The sequence below is a fragment of the Corticium candelabrum genome, chromosome 9, assembly GCF_963422355.1.
Source record: "Corticium candelabrum chromosome 9, ooCorCand1.1, whole genome shotgun sequence".
NCBI classification, from domain to species: Eukaryota; Metazoa; Porifera; class Homoscleromorpha; order Homosclerophorida; family Plakinidae; genus Corticium; species Corticium candelabrum.
This window is the reverse complement of record NC_085093.1, coordinates 2,891,257-2,910,157: the sequence shown is the minus strand read 5'-3', so window position 1 is coordinate 2,910,157 and position 18,901 is coordinate 2,891,257. Positions and strand designations below refer to the sequence as shown.

The 18,901-nt window shown below is 44.1% G+C and overlaps 4 protein-coding genes across 4 annotated transcripts; 3 read left to right on the top strand and 1 right to left on the bottom strand.

The window, feature by feature from the left end:
• Window positions 1-1,434: 1,434 nt before the first annotated feature.
• LOC134184111 (kelch-like protein 2) lies at window positions 1,435-5,672 on the bottom strand. The gene is made up of 4 exons (XM_062651728.1): window positions 5,059-5,672; window positions 2,888-3,020; window positions 2,484-2,810; window positions 1,435-1,924 (listed from the first exon to the last, which is right to left on the bottom strand). The coding sequence occupies exons 1-4, from the start codon at window positions 5,656-5,658 to the stop codon at window positions 1,917-1,919; spliced, it is 1,068 nt and encodes a 355-aa protein (XP_062507712.1). The 5' UTR covers window positions 5,659-5,672; the 3' UTR covers window positions 1,435-1,916.
• Window positions 5,673-5,756: 84 nt separating this feature from the next.
• Window positions 5,757-7,894, top strand: LOC134184362 (TNF receptor-associated factor 3-like). The gene has a single exon (XM_062652038.1). The coding sequence runs from the start codon at window positions 5,873-5,875 to the stop codon at window positions 7,601-7,603; it is 1,731 nt and encodes a 576-aa protein (XP_062508022.1). The 5' UTR covers window positions 5,757-5,872; the 3' UTR covers window positions 7,604-7,894.
• A 3,058-nt stretch (window positions 7,895-10,952) lies between these two features.
• LOC134184110 (ATP-dependent DNA helicase Q1-like) lies at window positions 10,953-11,387 on the top strand. The gene has a single exon (XM_062651727.1). It carries the CDS (start codon window positions 10,953-10,955, stop codon window positions 11,385-11,387), a length of 435 nt encoding a protein of 144 aa, XP_062507711.1.
• Window positions 11,388-11,435: 48 nt separating this feature from the next.
• On the top strand, window positions 11,436-12,717 carry LOC134184109 (uncharacterized). Its single transcript, XM_062651726.1, has 2 exons — window positions 11,436-11,464; window positions 11,535-12,717. The coding sequence occupies exons 1-2, from the start codon at window positions 11,436-11,438 to the stop codon at window positions 12,715-12,717; spliced, it is 1,212 nt and encodes a 403-aa protein (XP_062507710.1).
• Window positions 12,718-18,901: the final 6,184 nt, after the last annotated feature.

The following is an 18,901-nucleotide window of genomic DNA, read 5'->3' as shown; positions in this document are numbered from 1 at the left end:
AGAACTGGGGTTTTGATCATGTTTCTTCGAGCCCGGGCTACCCACAATCGAACGGAAAGGTGGAGAATGCAGTAAAAACTACTAAGCGTCTGATGGCGAAAGCCGGGCAGTCATGGGGCGATCCGTGGCTTGCTTTCCTCGAGTTCCGAAATACTCCCAGCCAAGGGTTCGCGACCAGTCCGGCACGTCTCATGAACTGGTGCACTAAAACTCTGTTGCCTATGTCGGAATCTCTACTTGTCCCCCGTGAATGTTCGGACGAATCGGCCCAGCGAGCACACCACAAAGCTCAGCAAGCCCGTTATTACAACCAGGGCGCCACAGACCTTCCTCTGCAGCCTGGAGACATTGTCCGTATCCAACCACGCCTCTCACCGTCCACATGGCAGAAAGGCACCGTCCAAAAGGTGGGCATAAATAAGATCGTATCAGGTCAAAGCGGATGGAGATACAGGTGGAACATACGTTCGCAATCGTCGACATCTGAGGCGATCCCACGAAGTCACTACGGAAAAACACCCTCTCCAGACTCAAGTCTCAGAGCAACGCAATGCAGAATCCACAGCTACAAGGAAACAATCAGCCCGCCAGTCGTCGTGTCATACCACGCGGAGCGGTCGAATGGTGAGGCCCCCCAAGTATATGGACGATTACACCATCTAGATAGATAACAGGTTGTAGTTAATGACTCCTAGATAAGAGTTGCCGGTGATTGATGGAAGGAGATTGCCAAGCCATAAACAGGATAGTTTTTATTTTTTGTTTTAATCAAGGGAGATATAAAGGGGTTGATATTAATACTACATTACGCGGGCACAGCCAGTAGCGGACTACCAGTGTGCAGTGTACATCACCCATCGGCATCCTGATACAGTTTGGGCAGTGAAAAAATGCCTACGCTACTTGTATGGTCGCGAGTTCACTATCCAGACAGACCATCAACCTTTACAGTATCTAAGCAAGGCTAAGTTTATCAACCTTCGCGTAATGCGCTGGGCTTTATACCTTCAAGGATTTAGAATGCGGATCGAGACCATCAAGGAACGAGATAATAATGCCGACGACTTTCTCAGTCGTTCGCTTGACGACGGTGACTAGGAGTGAAAGTTGAAGTCCCGAAGTTTCAACTTGGAGGGGAGTGGTGTCACGTGTCAACAAGCGACTATTCTTGGGTTACTCAAATTTTCATAACGTTTGGGAAAAAGGGGAGGTACTTACATTGATTGAAGCGAAATGACTGAATGCCGGCGGTGCTCACGTATATATTCTACTGACTACTCTAGTATATTAGAAGTAGTTGTTGTACAGTTGTGTTAAAGTTAGTGGTGCGAGTTAAACGCCTATATCTTTTGTCTGTTGCGTGTCTTCCGTTGTGCGTGTGTACCGACTCTAGCCTTCTTTCAAACGACCCGTAACAGTATGTAATACGCTTAATGCTTAATAAATAATCTAGGTGCTATAATAGATTTAGAACGCTTATTATGTGACAAATTTTGTAAACGGATACGTAACAATAGCTATAGGTCAGAAAGAGATTGACGCGCACACGGTGCACTCGAGGCTACATCTGGGACACGTCTAAATGTCGAACGCTCAGGCAAGGTAGGAAGAGATCGGTAGAAAGTGGAATCGCTGTTTGAGCGACCTACTGATTAAATCCGGCGCTGGATTTGGCGTGGGAGCTCTCTTCTCATTGCTCGTCTTCAGCAGACGTTCGTGGCCTCTAGCCTTGGCCACAGGATCCGGACTAGGAGCAGGGATGGCATTCTCAAATTGCCAACACGATTTCAAGAGAACAAACGAGCGAGTCGTCGTTGAAAGAGTCGAAACAGGAGATAGTGGGGTAAGAAGCGTGTCCGGTGATGAGAAAAAAGCGTCTGGGTCAACAGAAGAGGCAGAGACAATCAATGTAGTTTTCATTGATCTACACACCAAACAATCAAACTACAAAGAAATTTAGTTTGCTCAGTGTAATTTTGTATGATTCAGAACCATAATGGTCTTGTTGTGTTAGTGTTAGGTTGCTCAATGAGTCATGATGTAAATGTTTGATTTAAATGGAAAATATATGTAGTGAGACAGACAGACAGACAGACAGACAGGCAGACAGACAAACAGACAGACTGACAGACAAGCAGTTAGACAGATAGGCATACAAACAAGCAAACAAGCAGAGACAGAGAGACAGACAGACAAGCAAACAAGCAGTTAGACAAGCAGTTAGACAAGCAGGCAGGCAGACAGGCAGGCAGGCAGGCACGCACGCACGCACGCACACACACACACACACACACACACACACACACACACACAAGCAGTTAGACAGACAGGCTTTGACAAACACAAACAGACAAACACAAACAGACAAACACATAGATAGACGATTGGACTACAGATAAACTAACAGACAGACAGACAGACAGACAGACATACGTGTACAATTGATCACAACACAAGTCACCAACTCAACACAACAAACCCACCAGACGTATACATGGCTCCTCCCAACACACCAACTCCAACACCCGACCGACTCGTGTTCATAGGCGCAACGAATGCCCAACTAGAATTCCCAGGATCGTAACACTCCACACTACTCAACCTCATCGATCCATCCAACCCTCCAACAGCATACAACCGTTCCTTCAATACGCCAACACCGAGCTGCTGACGACCAACAATCATGTCCGGCTCACGACTCCAACTATTCGATCTGTTACTGTAACACTCTACACTACGAGTGATGCTTTCCGACGATTCCTTCCCGCCGACTGCAAACAATTTCCTGACGCACGATTTCCTGGATACACCTGTGGTGGGAGATCTTTCAAGTGGTGCAAACCTTTCACGAGATGATATCGTTTACCTTCATCTACGATGTCTCAACATTCCATCTTGCTTCCTATGAGCTCCTCGCAATCGACGTGTTTCATGAGGAAATCGGTCGGCAAGAGGGGAAGGCGAATGTGACCACGCAATTCGGGGAGGTTGGCCGCACAATGCTTGGGATCGTGTTTTACCTAAAATCAAGAAAAAATTAGGAAAGACACACCAAAGGATGAGACCATGTGTTATATATACAGTAGCTAGATACACACTAAAAAATTTACAAATATGATTATTAATATTAATATAATTAATTAATTATATTATAACATAATTAATCTAAATTTTAATACAGAAATGTACCATAAATGTATAGATAATTATATTTTTTAAATTTTAGGTGGAAATAGTTGTGGGTGGATCTTGCATCTCTACATCAGATTTTGAGTCTAATCTAGTGTTGATCGTCATGCATTGGATTGTTTGTGCCAATTGTGGACTAAGTTGTTCTAAAGATTACTAGAATGTGACTGAATGTTTTATCTTGTGTTTGTCATCGTTTTTGATGCAGTGGTTTTCAATAGTGTTAGTCTGTCAGTCAGACGTGTGTGTGTGTGTGTGTGTGTGTGTGTGTGTGTGTGTGTGTGTGTGTGTGTGTGTGGTGTGTCACTGTGTGTGTGTGTGTGTGTGTGTGTGTGTGTGTGTGTGTGTGTGTGTGTGTGTGTGTGTGTGTGTGTGTGTGTGTGTGTGTGTGTGTGTGTGTCACTGTGTGTGTGTGGTGTGTGTGTGTGTGGTGTGTGTGTGTGGTGTGTGTGGTGTGTCTGTGATGTGTGTGTGGTGTGTGTGTGTGGTGTGTGTGGTGTGTCTGTGTCACTGTGTGTGGTGTGTGTGTGTGTGTGTGTGTGTGGTGTGTGTGTGTGTGTGTGCGTGTGTGTGTGTGTGTGTGTGTGTGTGTGCCCAAGGCAATAAATTATAGAAAACTAAGATTTTATACCTGACTAAGCACTACTCAACAGAAATTTACAACTAATGGATCTCTATAACTTACACTTGATGTAGTGAGTGTCAGTCAGAGAATAAACACTATTCTATTATTATTTATTATTAGAATAGATCTACTTACGCAGCTGAATACAGTCAGAGCTCATTATTCGAACACACTCACTGACCAAGTGGTACACCTAAAACCAATTTACATGGTCACTTAGTATTTGTTACCACTAATCCAACAGTTGCGTTAGTCAGGCCAGAAACCAGTGGGACAAATGTGGTTGGAATAATGAGGTCTGACTGTAGCCACAAGTAAGTTACTCAGACTCACAACAGTAACACAATCATAGTGACAAGTTACTACCACACACACCATAATTGTTTCACACATTTCAGCACCAACTTCTCACAAATATTGGGAGCCATTAATTTTTGTGATATAACATAATGTGGTATACTAAATTCAGGCTGCTTGACATGTCAAGTTTGGCCCTTTAGTCTGTGAGCACACATCCTGGTTCTATTTCCTTCATATTTTTAAGTATCAACAGCCAAAAGGGTTTTTATGGAAATGCTCTTAGGCTTTGAGCTTGTCAACAAGAACTAAGTGTTTCCGTAATAGCACACCAAACCACCTTCCCACACCTGCTAACCTCCTTCCACACGCTCTTATTCCAGCTTGGACTTCCAATCAGGCAAAAACATACACATGGGGCTATTTGGCAGGAAGGGTGCCCAAGTCGCAATAGCGACCAATAACAACCAATCACATCCAACAACATTGCACAACCACAATGCACAGTAACAACAACAGAGGATGAGATAGAAATAACCTCAACAGGAAACAGGGGGAATGAAGCCAACCCAAGCGCAACAACCCGAGGACAAAAATAATGTGCTTCTCTCTGACTCCTCAATGGCTCCTCTGACTAATCGTCACATAGTGTTTGTAGCAGTTGCCCTACTTGGTCCTAATCATCCTACAATAACTGCCCACTAAGCGGCCTACTTATTACATTACACTATGTTACAGTGTCCTACACTACAATACACCCCATTACAGTAGACTACAGTACAGTACACCACATTACAGGACACTACAGTACAGTACACCACATTACAGGACACCACAGTACAGTACACCACAATACACCACATTACAGTATATACCACAACTACATTAGATCACATCACCTAACCACATCACTCAGCCAACAATCAGAGTCAACAAATCTTCCCTACCCAGCGTATCACGGCTAGATAGACTTCTTTCTCGCTCGTAACGTTCAGTTCGTCGCTCGATATGATCGAGATGAGGTGCTCGCACGGATGCGAGAGAAACTCGTCGCCACAATAGACATCAACGAATCTCTCGCGCGCAAACACATCAACCGCTTCAGTCAATTGCGTGCAGCCATTCGCCTCCGCGAAATTTCTTATGCCTAAGCAGTTGGCCGGCTCTAAATGTTCTTTTAAAAATTCGCAACATATTTCTTGTACTGATTCTAGTTGTATGAGTGAGGCTGCGGCGAGAAGGTCTTGGACGTTGTCGACTGTGACGTCCAGATGTCCCGTATATATGAACTCCACGATTCGGTCTAGGACGTCGGGGTCGATGTCTTTCATCGTGATGACGTCTTGCGTCGCTTTTGCCATGTTGGTGGTGAACATGGCGCGGAAATAGGGACTGCTGGCGGCGAGGACGGCGCGGTGTGTGGAGATTTCCATCGTGCCGACCTTGAGGGTGACGTCGCAGAATCGGCCGTCCTTTCGGAATTCGTTGATGAGATGGAGAAGCTTGGCGCTGTGTTTGTAGCGATTGATCTCGAACGCCTTTGCCATCGCACTACATCCGGGAGTTTGAGTTACTCTGAAGCCCGTGTGTCTGTGTAAGTCACTTAGTTTGTCTTGCTTGCAGCTGGTTATACCGCACGTTTGCAGTACGGTAGTCGTATATGATTATTGAGATCGAGCTGGTGTATGGACTAAGTCTGGAAGTGGTGCATCAATCTGTCTACTTACGTTTTCCTCATGAGCACGTGTTCTTGTGTGCAACATGGCGGCTGAGGAGAGAGGCTTCGATGCTGTGTTTGTTGAAACTGTCGCTGATAGGTTTTTGTGCCCCATTTGCTTTCTAGTTTTACGAGAACCGAAACTCACAGATTGTGGCCATCACTTTTGTGCAAATTGTTTTGCAGACTTGCCGCTAGAAGGAGCGGTACCTGCACGGGTCGAGTGTTACACTTCTTGCCCTTCGTGTAGGGAGCGGTTGACGGAATCGGAGATTTTTTCCAACAATGCGCTGAAACGAGAGATACTGAATTTGATGATCAAATGTGATCGACATGAGAAAGGTTGTGAATGGGTTGGGGAGTTGAGAAACAGAGAGACTCATGAGAAGGAATGTGAATATGTTGAAGAAACGTGTGAAAACAAATGCGGAGAAATGGTGATGCGAAAGGAAATGAAAAATCACAAGGAAAGACTGTGTGAAAGGAGAGTCACTAGTTGTGATTATTGCAGTGCCACAATGGAATGGATGGATCTTGCAGCTCATCACCTGACATGTCTCCTGTATCCTGTTGGCTGCATCTACTCGTGTGGGCAAACATTGGCAAGGGGTCAGATGGAAGATCATACTGGCAGGCAAGGAAATTGTCCAAACAGTATTCTTAGTTGTGATTTTAGTGATAATGGGTGTCAGTTTGAAGGAAAACGTCATGAACTGTTAATGCACATAGAAAGTAACACAGCTAACCATCTTAGTCTGATTGCCAAGGAACTAAGAACAACCAAATTAAAGTTGGAGAATACTAAACAGAAGTTGGAGAAAACTGAACAGAAGTTGGAAAAAACTGAACAGAAGTGGAAGAAAACTGAACAGAAGTTGGAGAAAACTGAACAGAAGTGGGAGAAAACTGAACAGAAGTGGGAGAAAACTGAACAGAAGTTGGAGAATACTGAACAGAAGTTGGAGAAAACTGAACAGAAGTTGGAGAATACTGAACAGAAGTTGGAGAAAACTGAACAGAAGTGGGAGAAAACTGAACAGAAGTTGGAGAAAACTGAACAGAAGTGGGAGAATACTGAACAGAAGTTGGAGAAAACTGAACTGAAGTTGGAGAAAACTGAACAGAAGTTGAAGAAAACTGAACAGAAGTGGGAGAAAACTGAACAGAAATTGGAGATAACTGAACACAAGTTGGAGACTACTAGTAGTGAACAGAAATTGGCAGGCACAGAAGGTAGACTGTCAGAGGTGGAATCACAGTTGTGTGAAGAATTGATCAGAAGGAAATATTTTCTTCCACCTGTTTTAACTGCTAGCAAGTTTGTGCACAAATGGAGAATAGAGAACTGGTCTGAGAAAGTCATACAAGCAAAATTAGAGAAACCAGGTGAAAATTCGATTGAGAGCAGTCCATTCTATGTATACCCTGGGTATCATCTGTATCTTGAAGTCTATCCAGTTGATGTTATTGATGCCAAGACTTTTGAGAACTATGTTGGTGTTTATCTGTTTCCAAGTCGTGGAGAGTTTGATGAGAGGCTTGTTTGGCCTTTTCCATTTTCGTTTGGTCTTGCAATTATTGATCAACAACTAGCAGGAGTGAATGTTGTTCATTGGTGTTCACCTCCCTACAAGAATGCATTGAATCTTGGAATCGGAATGAAGGCATCTGGATGGGGTGAGCCAAGGTTGGTCTCTCACAAACGTTTAGAGTCTCATCACTATATTAAGGACGACTCTATTGTTTGTGAACTGACTATTCATATGAAGAATTAAATTGAACTGCCACTCTACAACACTAAAGCGACAGTTATAGATTTCATTGGTAGTTGTCATTGTTATTGTGATTATGTTAATTAAAAAGCTGATTTTTAGTTTTTGTTTTTGTAAAAGTGAGTTTGCAACAATCGATTTCATACATGTATTCTTTGCTACTAGTACATTGCTGCATAAAATTTTATGAAACATAACTTTACTGATTAATGGATTTTACAGTTTTGTAACTCGTATCGTTTGCAGTGGATATCATGGCAAAGATGCTGTACAACTAAATATGTATAGTAGGGTTTGGACTCTATTTCATCAAATGGTTAAGTTCATAGACGTCTCTGTGACATTTTCTGACTCATATCATAAAAAACGCAAGGAGTTTAGTCTCGTGTAGCCAGACCATACCGCCGCGTCATGACGAAATTTTTCTTTCTTTGTATGTAATACGCTTAAATGCTTAATAAAAAATAATCTAGGTGCTATAAATTGCCGAGCGTAGCGAGGCTTCTAATCCGGGTAGCACAACAGAAATGGGCGTGGTCCTATATGGGTCTCCATCGAGCTTTTGGTATATATATTTATGTATTTATAATTATACAATTGTAAATATATAAATATTTACATATATATATAGAAGTCATGTAGCCCGTTCTTCCCCCGGGCCAATTTATTAATTAAGTTAACTAGCACAATTCCAGCGTCTAGACTCTTGGGGCATAAAAAAATTCGGTTATCTAAGCGGAGACACCCATGGACGACGATAAAGTGGATATCCGTCATTGGAGCATTGAGTTTCACGGCAGAAATTCTTTGGAAAATGCTTCTAGCAGTAGTTGTCAACCATGCAAGGCGATTTTTTGTTGAGCGGTCCGCATGGTTCGTGGATCATGTTGGCCATAACACCACCGACAAAGTAAATTTGAGCAAATTTAGCAGCAGAATTTTTTGGAGGAGCAAGACTTCCGATAGAATGATAGATTTGAATGATAGAACTTTGAAACAGGGATTCCAACTGGTGCGAGCTTTAATTTCATCGCATCCAAAGAACGTCAACTGAAAAGCCGAGTTAGACGCTCGCGTGTTTGAGAGAAAATGCTGCGCTTCAACCGATTGTTCCAAAAGGAGATCGACCAATGGGTAGGCGGTTTGGGTATGGCGGGTAACAAATCTTTTCCGCCACTGCAGCAGATGCCTGGTGGTTCCTTCTTCCATGTCAGTGCTTCGCAATGTTTGCACTTGATGTTCATTTTGCCAATGTTGTTAGGAGTAGACTTTAGTGTAAGATATCTAATAGAAACGTTTAGTAAATGACGGCGGCATGCAAGATAGAGGAGAACCTGTACGCCAAAGGACCGTTTGTGGTATTGCTATAACTATGAACTTCCATAAGCATTGATGACGGTATGCATTGCCTACATAGACACAGTTCTAAATAGGAAACAATTTGGTTAGAAAGCATAAGAATATTTTAGAAGTACGTGACTATTGACGCACGTGTTAGGCGCGTGTTGAGAAAGACAGCGGTGCTCATCGTTAACTCTTTCGTTGACTGGAGAAGAAGTTTTAGTTGTAGCTTTCGCGATCCGTCGACGGGCACTGCGCTGGCGCTGTGAGTCAAGCCGGCGAGTAGCTTCGTTATCTTTCTCCTTTCGCAGTGATAACTTTCGTCGCTTTGCCTTTGACGAAATAGCAGACAGAGAGCGCTTTTTGGGAGGCACTTTGACAGTGTACAGGCGGGTTTGTTGTAATGACAACTTCTTGTCGCGTTTTAGCCAAAACAGCAGAGCGTTTGTGACGTCACAATAGGTGACGCAACAATGAGTAGGCATAGGATGACATCAAGAAGTACAGATGAACGCCAGCAAAGCCTAGGTATAGGACACAGACTACCGAAAACGTCACCAGTTGCTATTCCAAACTGAGAAAAGTCCGCATGCTAAAGGAGAAGCGAGGAAGTGCAGCGGTTTGCGAGCGCATAGGGAACAAACTCTTTGTGACGTCACGATTTAAAAACGAAACCAACACAAAGCAAAGTACAGGGTACTGGTTACCGCGAAGACCACCAGTTGCTTTACGAAAGTAGAGAAGGTCATGTGCTAAAGGAGGACCGGAAAGGAATAGCAGTTTGCGAGCAATTACGAAAGAAAAATTCAAAATGGCTTCTCACATGGGCCTATTTTCCTTTATAGATATAGATGTGTACACACAAATCTCAAATTTCTTCTCCCCACGACCACGTTTCATGATAGGACCTACCTTAAAAAATCGTTTCCGTGTCCGACTACAGATGAGTCTAGGAACGATTCGTGCAAGTACCCAAATGGCGAAGAAAACGCTTCCTGAACTTTCGTCGCCCCATCCTTTTGTATTGTAACTAGGGATTGTGTGTACTTGACAACCAAGAAACACCTGCAGGTGTTGAATGCCACCTCTAGCCAACTATTCACACGTCCCATACTATCAATCCTTTACTCCACTGTGCTGCATCTAACACTGTTGATAGTCAATGTTTGTTGATATCAATTTCTATGTGAGTAAATACCATACCACTGTCGTTACAACGGAACTGAGTGCATACCTAGACTGTACATTTCAATTGTCTTGATCACGATCACAAAACGACGACTACCTATACCAGGCCTATAGACGTAATCTAAACTACTAGGAAGTTTGCATGTTTACTTCCATGACAGCTAGGGTTTCAACAAATACGTATTGTATAGCTAGGACTCGGCGTTTAAGTAAACGGTCTGTTGGACGTGTTGCTCACGAAAGCGAGGCGCCTACGGATACCGTACAACTAGTCTCTGTTCGCTTTCACTGTGTATTTAAAAACATCGCTATAACTCCTGTGTCCTTCGTCAGTAAGCGACGATCTTGGCATCATTTGAAAGTGCAAGAGCCCGGATTTCTTGTAGACACTAAACATAGCATGTAACTAAGACACACCCAGGAGGATAAGGTTTTTGCATATCAAACACCATTAGTCTATTAAAACGTTATGGTTACGATATGATTTACAGATAAGTGGTTATGTAAGCAGTAGCCTCGGAGCCAGACCGCTTTTGCACGTGAGGGGGCGGGAAGGGCGAGTGAGAGGGCGGGGAGAAAAAAGCGGTCTGGGGACTTCGCCGATTCGGAAGAGGAGGGCTCTTGTTCGCTCAATTGCAACCGCGCCAATCAAAACCCACGCATTCAGGAAGGTGGCCAATCGGTGATGAGAATGCTAATAGCAACGCAGCAGGACGACGCTATTGCGTATGCAGGTGAGGTAAGTGATCGCAATTACGCTTGCTAAGGTGTTAGTGTGTGAGCGTACGAGTGGCCTGGCCGTCCTTGTTGTCTGGTAGTTATGATGGATGACTTCCGAGCAATGCCTGACGATGAAGCCATTGCAACTGCCGTGTCCAGCGTTTTGACTCTGTTCGATTTCGGCGTGCAGAATTTGAAGCCACTGCAGATGCTATCTCTTCGCCTCCTAGTCGGTAGACGGGACGTCTTCGCGTGCTTTCCTACGGGCTTTGGAAAGTCGCTAATTTTTCATCTTCTCCCGCACGTTTGTGCCCGACTAGCAGCCAATGGCTTCCGGCAATATCCCGCGGATTCTGTGGTGCTTGTGGTGACTCCATTGAAGTCGCTGATGAGAGATCAGGTCGCTATTTTAAAGCGCAAAGGGTTTGCAGCTGCCTTTGTTGGTGAGTCGGATTCGTCAGACGCTGCTATCAAGGTAGGGAAATTCCCCTATGTCTATGTAAGCCCCGAAGTGCTTGTCGGCTCACGCGAGTGGTGATGCGCCTTACAAGCAAAAGAGTTGAGAGAGCGGTTCGTGGCCGTGGTAATGGACGAAGCTCACACAGGAGTTCAGTGGTAAGGCAAAATCCTGTCTTTCTCTGCGTTTTGTAGTCGCAATTGGTGATGTGAAATTCATTTATTGTAGGGGCACTGCATGTCAGAACGTTAGTGAGGAAGAGGAACCATTTCGCGTATGGTGTGGCCTGGTTGGCGAGCTGAGGTCGTTGTTGGATGTCCCGTGCTTGGCGCTAACTGCAACTGCCTCTGCATCCACAAGGAAAGCTCTCACATTAGCATTAGGACTCCGCAATGCTGTCGAAATTGTGAAGAGTCCTGATAGGCCAAACGTCCATCTCTCAGTCAAAAGAGTAGCTCCCGACTTTGAGACAACTTTCGACTGGCTTCTAAGAATGATTCAGACGTTAGGAGTGGCCTGCCCCAGAGTACTGGTGTACTGCAGAACTCAGAATGCCTGTGCGTCATTGTATTTGCACTTCAAACACACTCTTGGTAAGAGGGCTTTCTCTCCAGAGGGTGAAACTTTGGTTGAGAATCGGCTTGTGGAAATGTATCACTCCAGCACCCCTGAAGCTAACAAGGAGGCAATATTGACATCTCTGAGAGCTGTTGATGGCAAGTGCAGAGTGGTATTTGCCACAAATGCCCTAGGCTTAGGAATTGATGTGAAAGGATTGCATACAGTTGTTCACTGGGGACCAGCCAATACTCTGGAAAGCTATATGCAGGAGATAGGTCGGTGTGGCAGAGATGGTGGACAAAGCAGAGCCGTTTTGTATTATCATGGCCAGCAGCTGCAGCACATTGATTTTGAAATGCGACAATATTTGTTTGATTCCGACACATGCCGTCGGAAATTGCTGTTGTTACCCTTTGGTGCACCCCCTGTGCAACCAGAAACTCAACACCAATGTTGTGATGTGTGTGCAAGAACGTGTAGCTGTGCAAAACCATCAGATTGTTCTGGTATACAGGATATCTTTTGGAACAGTCATCATCAGGAGGTCAGGGATGGTGTTCATCATAGATCACATAGACCCGTTTCACTGCCTCACATTGCCTTAATTCAGACAGCCCTTCTTGAGTATAAAGAAATGGAAGAAGAGATATTTACATCATCAGTACAGCAGCCACAATATTCATCATGTACTCATGTTAGACCCATTTCAGATGATTGCATCCATGAGATTTTGTCCAACCTGACTAATTTTAGTCAGTGGGAGGACATTTTGAATTTGGTACCAGAGTTGAATGACAGTCAATCAAAAGACATAATTGATTTAATTAACTATGTATTAACTTATGAGTAGTATAGATATTCCGTTGTTGAATTAATCAGTTTGTTCTAGTATCTTCCAGTTTCAGCTATATCATCTGTAGATATAAATATATATAATATTCGCAAATTTGTGTGTCCACCTTGTGGAACCACGTTGCTTCAGCATGAGTCATCATGGTTCAGTCAATTCTTCTACCACAAGAGTGCCTGCAGCGTTGAGGAGTCGGTGGGTGCAATAATTATACTCTTGGAAAAATTTTAGTAAAGAACTTTTGTATTCCTTTGCTGTCAATCTGACAATATAGTCTTCTACCAAGCAACTTATTGATACTTGTTCCCTTGTTACATACAACTGCCAATCCCTACATCACAACTACTGCATCTACATGGATTTGTATTTCAACTACACCTTCTAGACAAGAAGCAACTACCAAACATTATGTGCAAATATAACTCTAAGGCAACATGATCAAATGTAGCAGTGATCCTATTAGAAAGACCATGAAACAATGTTGAGTTCTGATCCTAGAGAGCAGTGATGATGGCTTCAGTTTGTGCAAGACATCACGCTCCATCCCCATAAATGATTTATAGAAACGTCCAGGACAATACACACCCATCTTTGGTGTAGAATCTCCTGAGCTATTCTAAAAACATCCTTCTGTTTGTCCACTCTGGCATGTTTGCTAGATTCTTTGCCAACTTCAAGTGAAACATCCAGATTATCCAGCACAGCTTCTATGCCTTGTGAGGCCTGGCTTACCAGCTGTGCAGATTCAAAGGATACGTTGGCACCCTGGTTGAAGATCAATTCTTTGATGGTGTTATTGTTGTGTTCAACCATCAAGTCTAACGGAACGTTGTTACCAGCACCACCTCGAAGGTTGAAGCCTCTGTTCCACAGTTGGCGATGGGCCTCGTGTGGGCTAAGCAGTGAAAGCTGATCTGCTACGAAATAAAATGCTTCTAAGCCATACTTTGTTCTGCCAGCCTCCTTAAAATGAAGCATTTTAAATTTCCATAAGCGATACAGTCTTTCACCATCCATTTCTCCAACAGCATCTTGGGAATTCCTTTCCAGTAAGGCCATTTTCATAAAATTTGAGTGGTAATTAAATATATGGTCCTCAAGAGTAAAGGATTGATTACCGTCTGCTGCTGCAGCTCTCTCAACTGAATCTGATGATTCAAAGATGGAGACAAAGTGTAGTTGGAGTTCATGTGCTTGTCGTGCATCGATGGAGCTAAACACTGCATTGCATCCAGGTTCTCTACAAAACCAAGATGTTACTCTTTCTAGTTGTTGTTGTTGTTGCTGTTGTTGTTGTTGCTGTTGTTGTTGTTGCTGCTGCTGCTGTTGTTGTTGTTGCTGCTGCTGCTGTGACTGCCACATGTCCCTGGCTGGAAGGGTTACAGCACTTGGCTGAGCATGTACCTGGTGTTCAATACCTTGCAGTTGCTGCAATGACCTCAATCTACTCAAAAGTGCCCAAAGTCCACTTCTGTAGTCATCATCCTGCACTTGTTGAAATGTTGTTGAATTTGATGACTGAACAACAGAACAGGCTTCTGAAGCTGGATGATCTGAAGTGCTACACTGAACACTCACTGGGATGCTTGTGTTCTCAAAATCAACAACATGACCATCAGCAAATACAGCCACTGCACTACCTCGCTCTACTGTCTGAGTGGATTCCAGGAATCTACCTCTATCATGACTAGCTTCTGTCCACTGCAGCACATAGTGATCAACCAACCTTAGCACTTCCTCGTGGAACCAGGCAGCTTCTGAACTCTTTGGCATGCCTGGGGGAGCAGCAATGTCTTCCACATCTCGCATGTTAAAATGGACCACAGCACAAGCTACAATATAACCATCAAGCACATCATTCAAAAATGCATTGCAAGATCTATAGCGTTTAGTGGTGTCCTTCCCTAAGTTGGTTTCGTAGTTGATACATAGTTCCCATATCCTTCATGCTACGAGAGTCATAGAACTTCGCAAAGATGAGATTCACAAAATTCACCATGCAATGGAAATCTTCTGCATGGGTAAAGACACCTTCCAGTCTCTCAAATGGGCTTGATCCATTAATGATGGCTTTTTGACAATTCCTGATTCTTTCAGCAGTCAGCTGATCACCTCCAAACTGTACTCGATGCAAAGGTGCTTCTGGAATACGTTCTTCTCGCTGATCTTTATAAAAATGAGGGACATACATTTTGCTGATATGTGTCAAATTTGAAGCATGTCTTTGTTTTCATCAAACTGAAGGAGACCCAGACAATGCTGTTCAGACTGTTGGCTTGCTTCCTTGGAAAACTTGTGCATGATGTGCTTACACACGTAGTTTTCAAAGAGAGCAAAAGCAGGCAAATATTTGACCAAGATCCTCTCCACCAAAATTGCGAATTCCTCACGAAGCTTCTCATTCTCTTGCACTGATGGCAGGAAAGCAGTGTCCGGGACAGACAAAATTGAACACCTAGGTCTTGATGTTGCCAGGTCAGCATTGATGACACGTTCATTGCTAGCAATAACATTAAACCAGTGCAATAACTTGTTTCGTCGATCAATGGACATGTACTTTGTCTTAATTGAAATGTCTAGATTGTCTCCTGTGACTTGAAAGCTTTTCTGTGACAGGTCTTGCATCTCATCATTGCCCTCCTCTGTTTCCACGCTATGTGAAGATGACGAAGAAGACAGATAATTCTCAGAACTATTCAAGTCAGAATTCGTCTTGTCAAAAGCAGGCAAGACACAGGTAGCAACAGGTAAAGAACCTGCAACAGATAGAACCTCTGGAATGGAGGACTGTATTGCAACATGGCTCTCTATGCTCGCCTTCCAAGACAGCATGACAGAGTTATAGTTCTTGGCCATTGCTCTAATCTTTCTTAAAGTCCTCTTGTGTGACATGGAGATTCCCAAATGATTCAGTCTGTTGTAAGCTCTTTTCTTGGCTCCTGAGTTGAACAGGACAACACTGACAACAGATTGCACAGACGACATGTATCTGTTTCGAGCTTTCAAAAGACATGATGAAGCCATCACTGCATGTGCAATATGTCTGCTACTTCTTTCCATCATGCTGGAATCATGGCTGATGGCTGCCCTTAGCAGTTTCCAGAGAGTAGGTGTATGTGTCTGTAGATCCTGAGCTGTTCTGCTGATAGTGAAAGACAACATCGCCTCATACGAGGAGTCTCGAAACAAGCTTCTGGAGGAAGGTCGACAGATAGCCTCACACTCCCTGTTTACAATCTTACACATATTTTGCACTAAACAAGAAAAAACTTGCGAGTGTTTGATGGCAGCTCTTGCAATTTTATCCGGCTTCCTTAGTGCCAGAGCACGCCCTAAACCGTGAAGGTCTTCACTTAGTGTCACCTCTCTCTCCTTGGAGGGATACACCAACGTAACCTGGTGAAGAACAACACACTACACAACTACATACGCACACGCTACAACGACTGCGACATTACCTTCACAGTGGATTGAAGGCTAGATTTCGTTGACGTAAACGTTTCTACTGGAGCATGATCGTCAGTCTCTTCAAATCTTGAGCAGCCAAGAGAAGCCAGACGATTGGATTCAGATCCAGAAACGACGAGCTCAGCTTGAGTAGGAGGCACTGAAGTGGGCGGAGCATTAGGCTCTACAAAGAAGCATTGTCTAGCAGGCGCCATTGAAGTCATTGTCCCTGAAAGAAATGAATTTAGCTTATGACGACGAAGTAACAAGGAAGATGCTTCGATAAACTTACGAGGACGTTGAGGAGACGAACTAACTGGCACTGGGATGCCAGTGATGCCCTTCGGAAGTATACGCCGCCGCTGCTTTTCAGAAAACAGACGTGGGACGGCATCTTGGCGCCTTCCAGCCGCACTCTGTGCAAACAAGGAGCGGATGGCAGGGGAATGACCGTTACCGGCAGCAGGTTTACCAGAAACGTTTCTGTAGTTATGAAAAAATTTCTAACTAAGTACGATTGCACGCGTACAGGACCTGTGAATGCGTGTGGTGTAAGCGTACCTTTTCATGGATATTGGGATTCAGAGATGCTTCAGATGGGCTGGCTGTTAGATCTACTCTCTTGGCGGCAGAGTGACGTGAAACGGATTCTTTTACTCCCCTCTTGAATCGCAATTGCGACAAAGTCTTCGCATACAGTTCAGCGATTACAGTCTTTGTCGCCTCCAGTTGAATCAGCCGACTGGCGAAGTCAAGAGTAGTCTCTCGTAGCCAAACCCCTCCCCTTCTTGATATCTACCAGCGGGAAAGGGTTTGGTGAAATTGCACACAAGTAGTGGTGCCAGCCGCCACCGACTTCCGGGTGGCAGATAATTACATTAACGTAAACGTGTAATCAACCCCACGCAAGTTGATTGTTAGTTACACACAATGGATCCGAACTGTTGTGCTTTGTGCTTTGTACTTGGAGCCTCTTTTCAGCAAACGCAAAGCAAAGAAAAAGAAACGGCTCTCGCAATGCTCAAGCAATGTAGACATCTTGGCAAGTGTAGACTAGTCGGACATTCTTTTGTGGACCAGCTGACTAGATAGAAGCAGCTGGATCGAGCCTGTTTGTGATACATTGCCGAACGTAGCTTGCTTCGTTTCCTAGGCTAGATCAGCAAATTCAAGGATTGCTGGAAGAGATCGAGGCGATGGCACGGCAGGTCGAAATAATTAATTATGCAGAGGTTAGCGCGCAGTTTGCGTGAATTCGTAGCTAACTAAACGCCCTATACCAAGAACAATACCATACTATCGTAAAGTCTGTCCATTGATTGTTGTAAGCCTTCCAACAAGTGATTTCTCGTCGACAACAGAGAGAAGAATGTTTCCAGTAATTATCACCTGTCAACTTAACCTTCATCTAATTACTAGTTGGAAAGACGTGGGCGTATGCCTGGCACCACTGCTTATGTGCAATTTCACCAAACCCTTTCCCGCCGGTAGATATCAAGAAGGGGAGGGGTTTGGCTACGCGAGACTAAGTCAAGAGCTTGCCGCGGCAAGAATGACATACGAAATGCGGAAGGCCGTCTGCTTCCGTGATAGCGTGACCAGTGGCTTTCTGAAGCTTCAAGTGCAGTTCCTGCTTGGTCCCAAACAAGCTGTGTTTATCGAGCCCTGATGTAAACTTACTGCCGCAACTTCTGCACTTGTCTGAAGATACAGACTTTCTAGGCGTAAGCAGACTGCTTGCGGTAGATGACATGATGAATCGCGTTATTAGACAACAACTGGTTCTCAAATCATTGTAAGTAGATTGTTATAGCTAATAACTGTGAGACTCGTTTAGCGTAATAACGAGTTAAGTCGTTACGCCTACTTCCGAACTCACTTACAATAGCATAGTCCCCAGACCGCTTTTTTCCCCGCCCTTCCCGCCCCCTCACGTGCAAAAGCGGTCTGGCTCCGAGGCTATGTAAGCAGATGCCATGTCAATTACTTCATTAATATTAATTACTCTAGTGCAAAGCTTCATGCGTTCAGCAACGCTTGGTCGTCTTCGTCTGGGCTTGGCTGGTCAATGCGACATCATTATCAACTTCTGTCACTTCGTAGTCGTCATCTATCTCATTTGTGATGTTAGTGCTCTCCGTGATGTCTTTCCTGCATCCCGTCTTTTTTCTAGAAATTTTCTTCTTCTTTTTCCTCGTGTTTTGCAGGTATTGTAAGTCACAGTAAAACACCTCTGTGTCAGTAACAGTAAATCCGGAGTCACAGTAAACAAGCTATTGATGTCGTAGGTCACAGGCAATTAGTTAATTAAGTGTTTCTAAACCAACACAAGTGCTTCATTACATAGTTCCAGATTCACAGTAAACGCAAACAGAGAGTAGGAGAGTTAAAACGCTTATTATGTAACAGATTTTGTAAAGGGAAACGTAACAATAGAAAAAATGTTTGGAAAAGATTGACGCGCACACAGTGCACTCAAGGCTACATCCGGGACACGTCTGATGTCAAAGCTCAGGCAAGGTCGGAAGAAGAGATCAGTAGAAAGTGGGATCGCTGTTTAAGCGACCTACTGATTAAACCCGGCGCTGGATTTGGCGTGGGAGCTCTCTTCTCGCTGCTCGTCTTCAGCAGACGTCCGTGGCCTATAGCCTTTAGCACAGGACTAGAAGCAGGGATGGCATTCTCAAATTGCCAACACGATTTCAAGAGAACAAACGAGCGAGTCGTCATTGAAAGA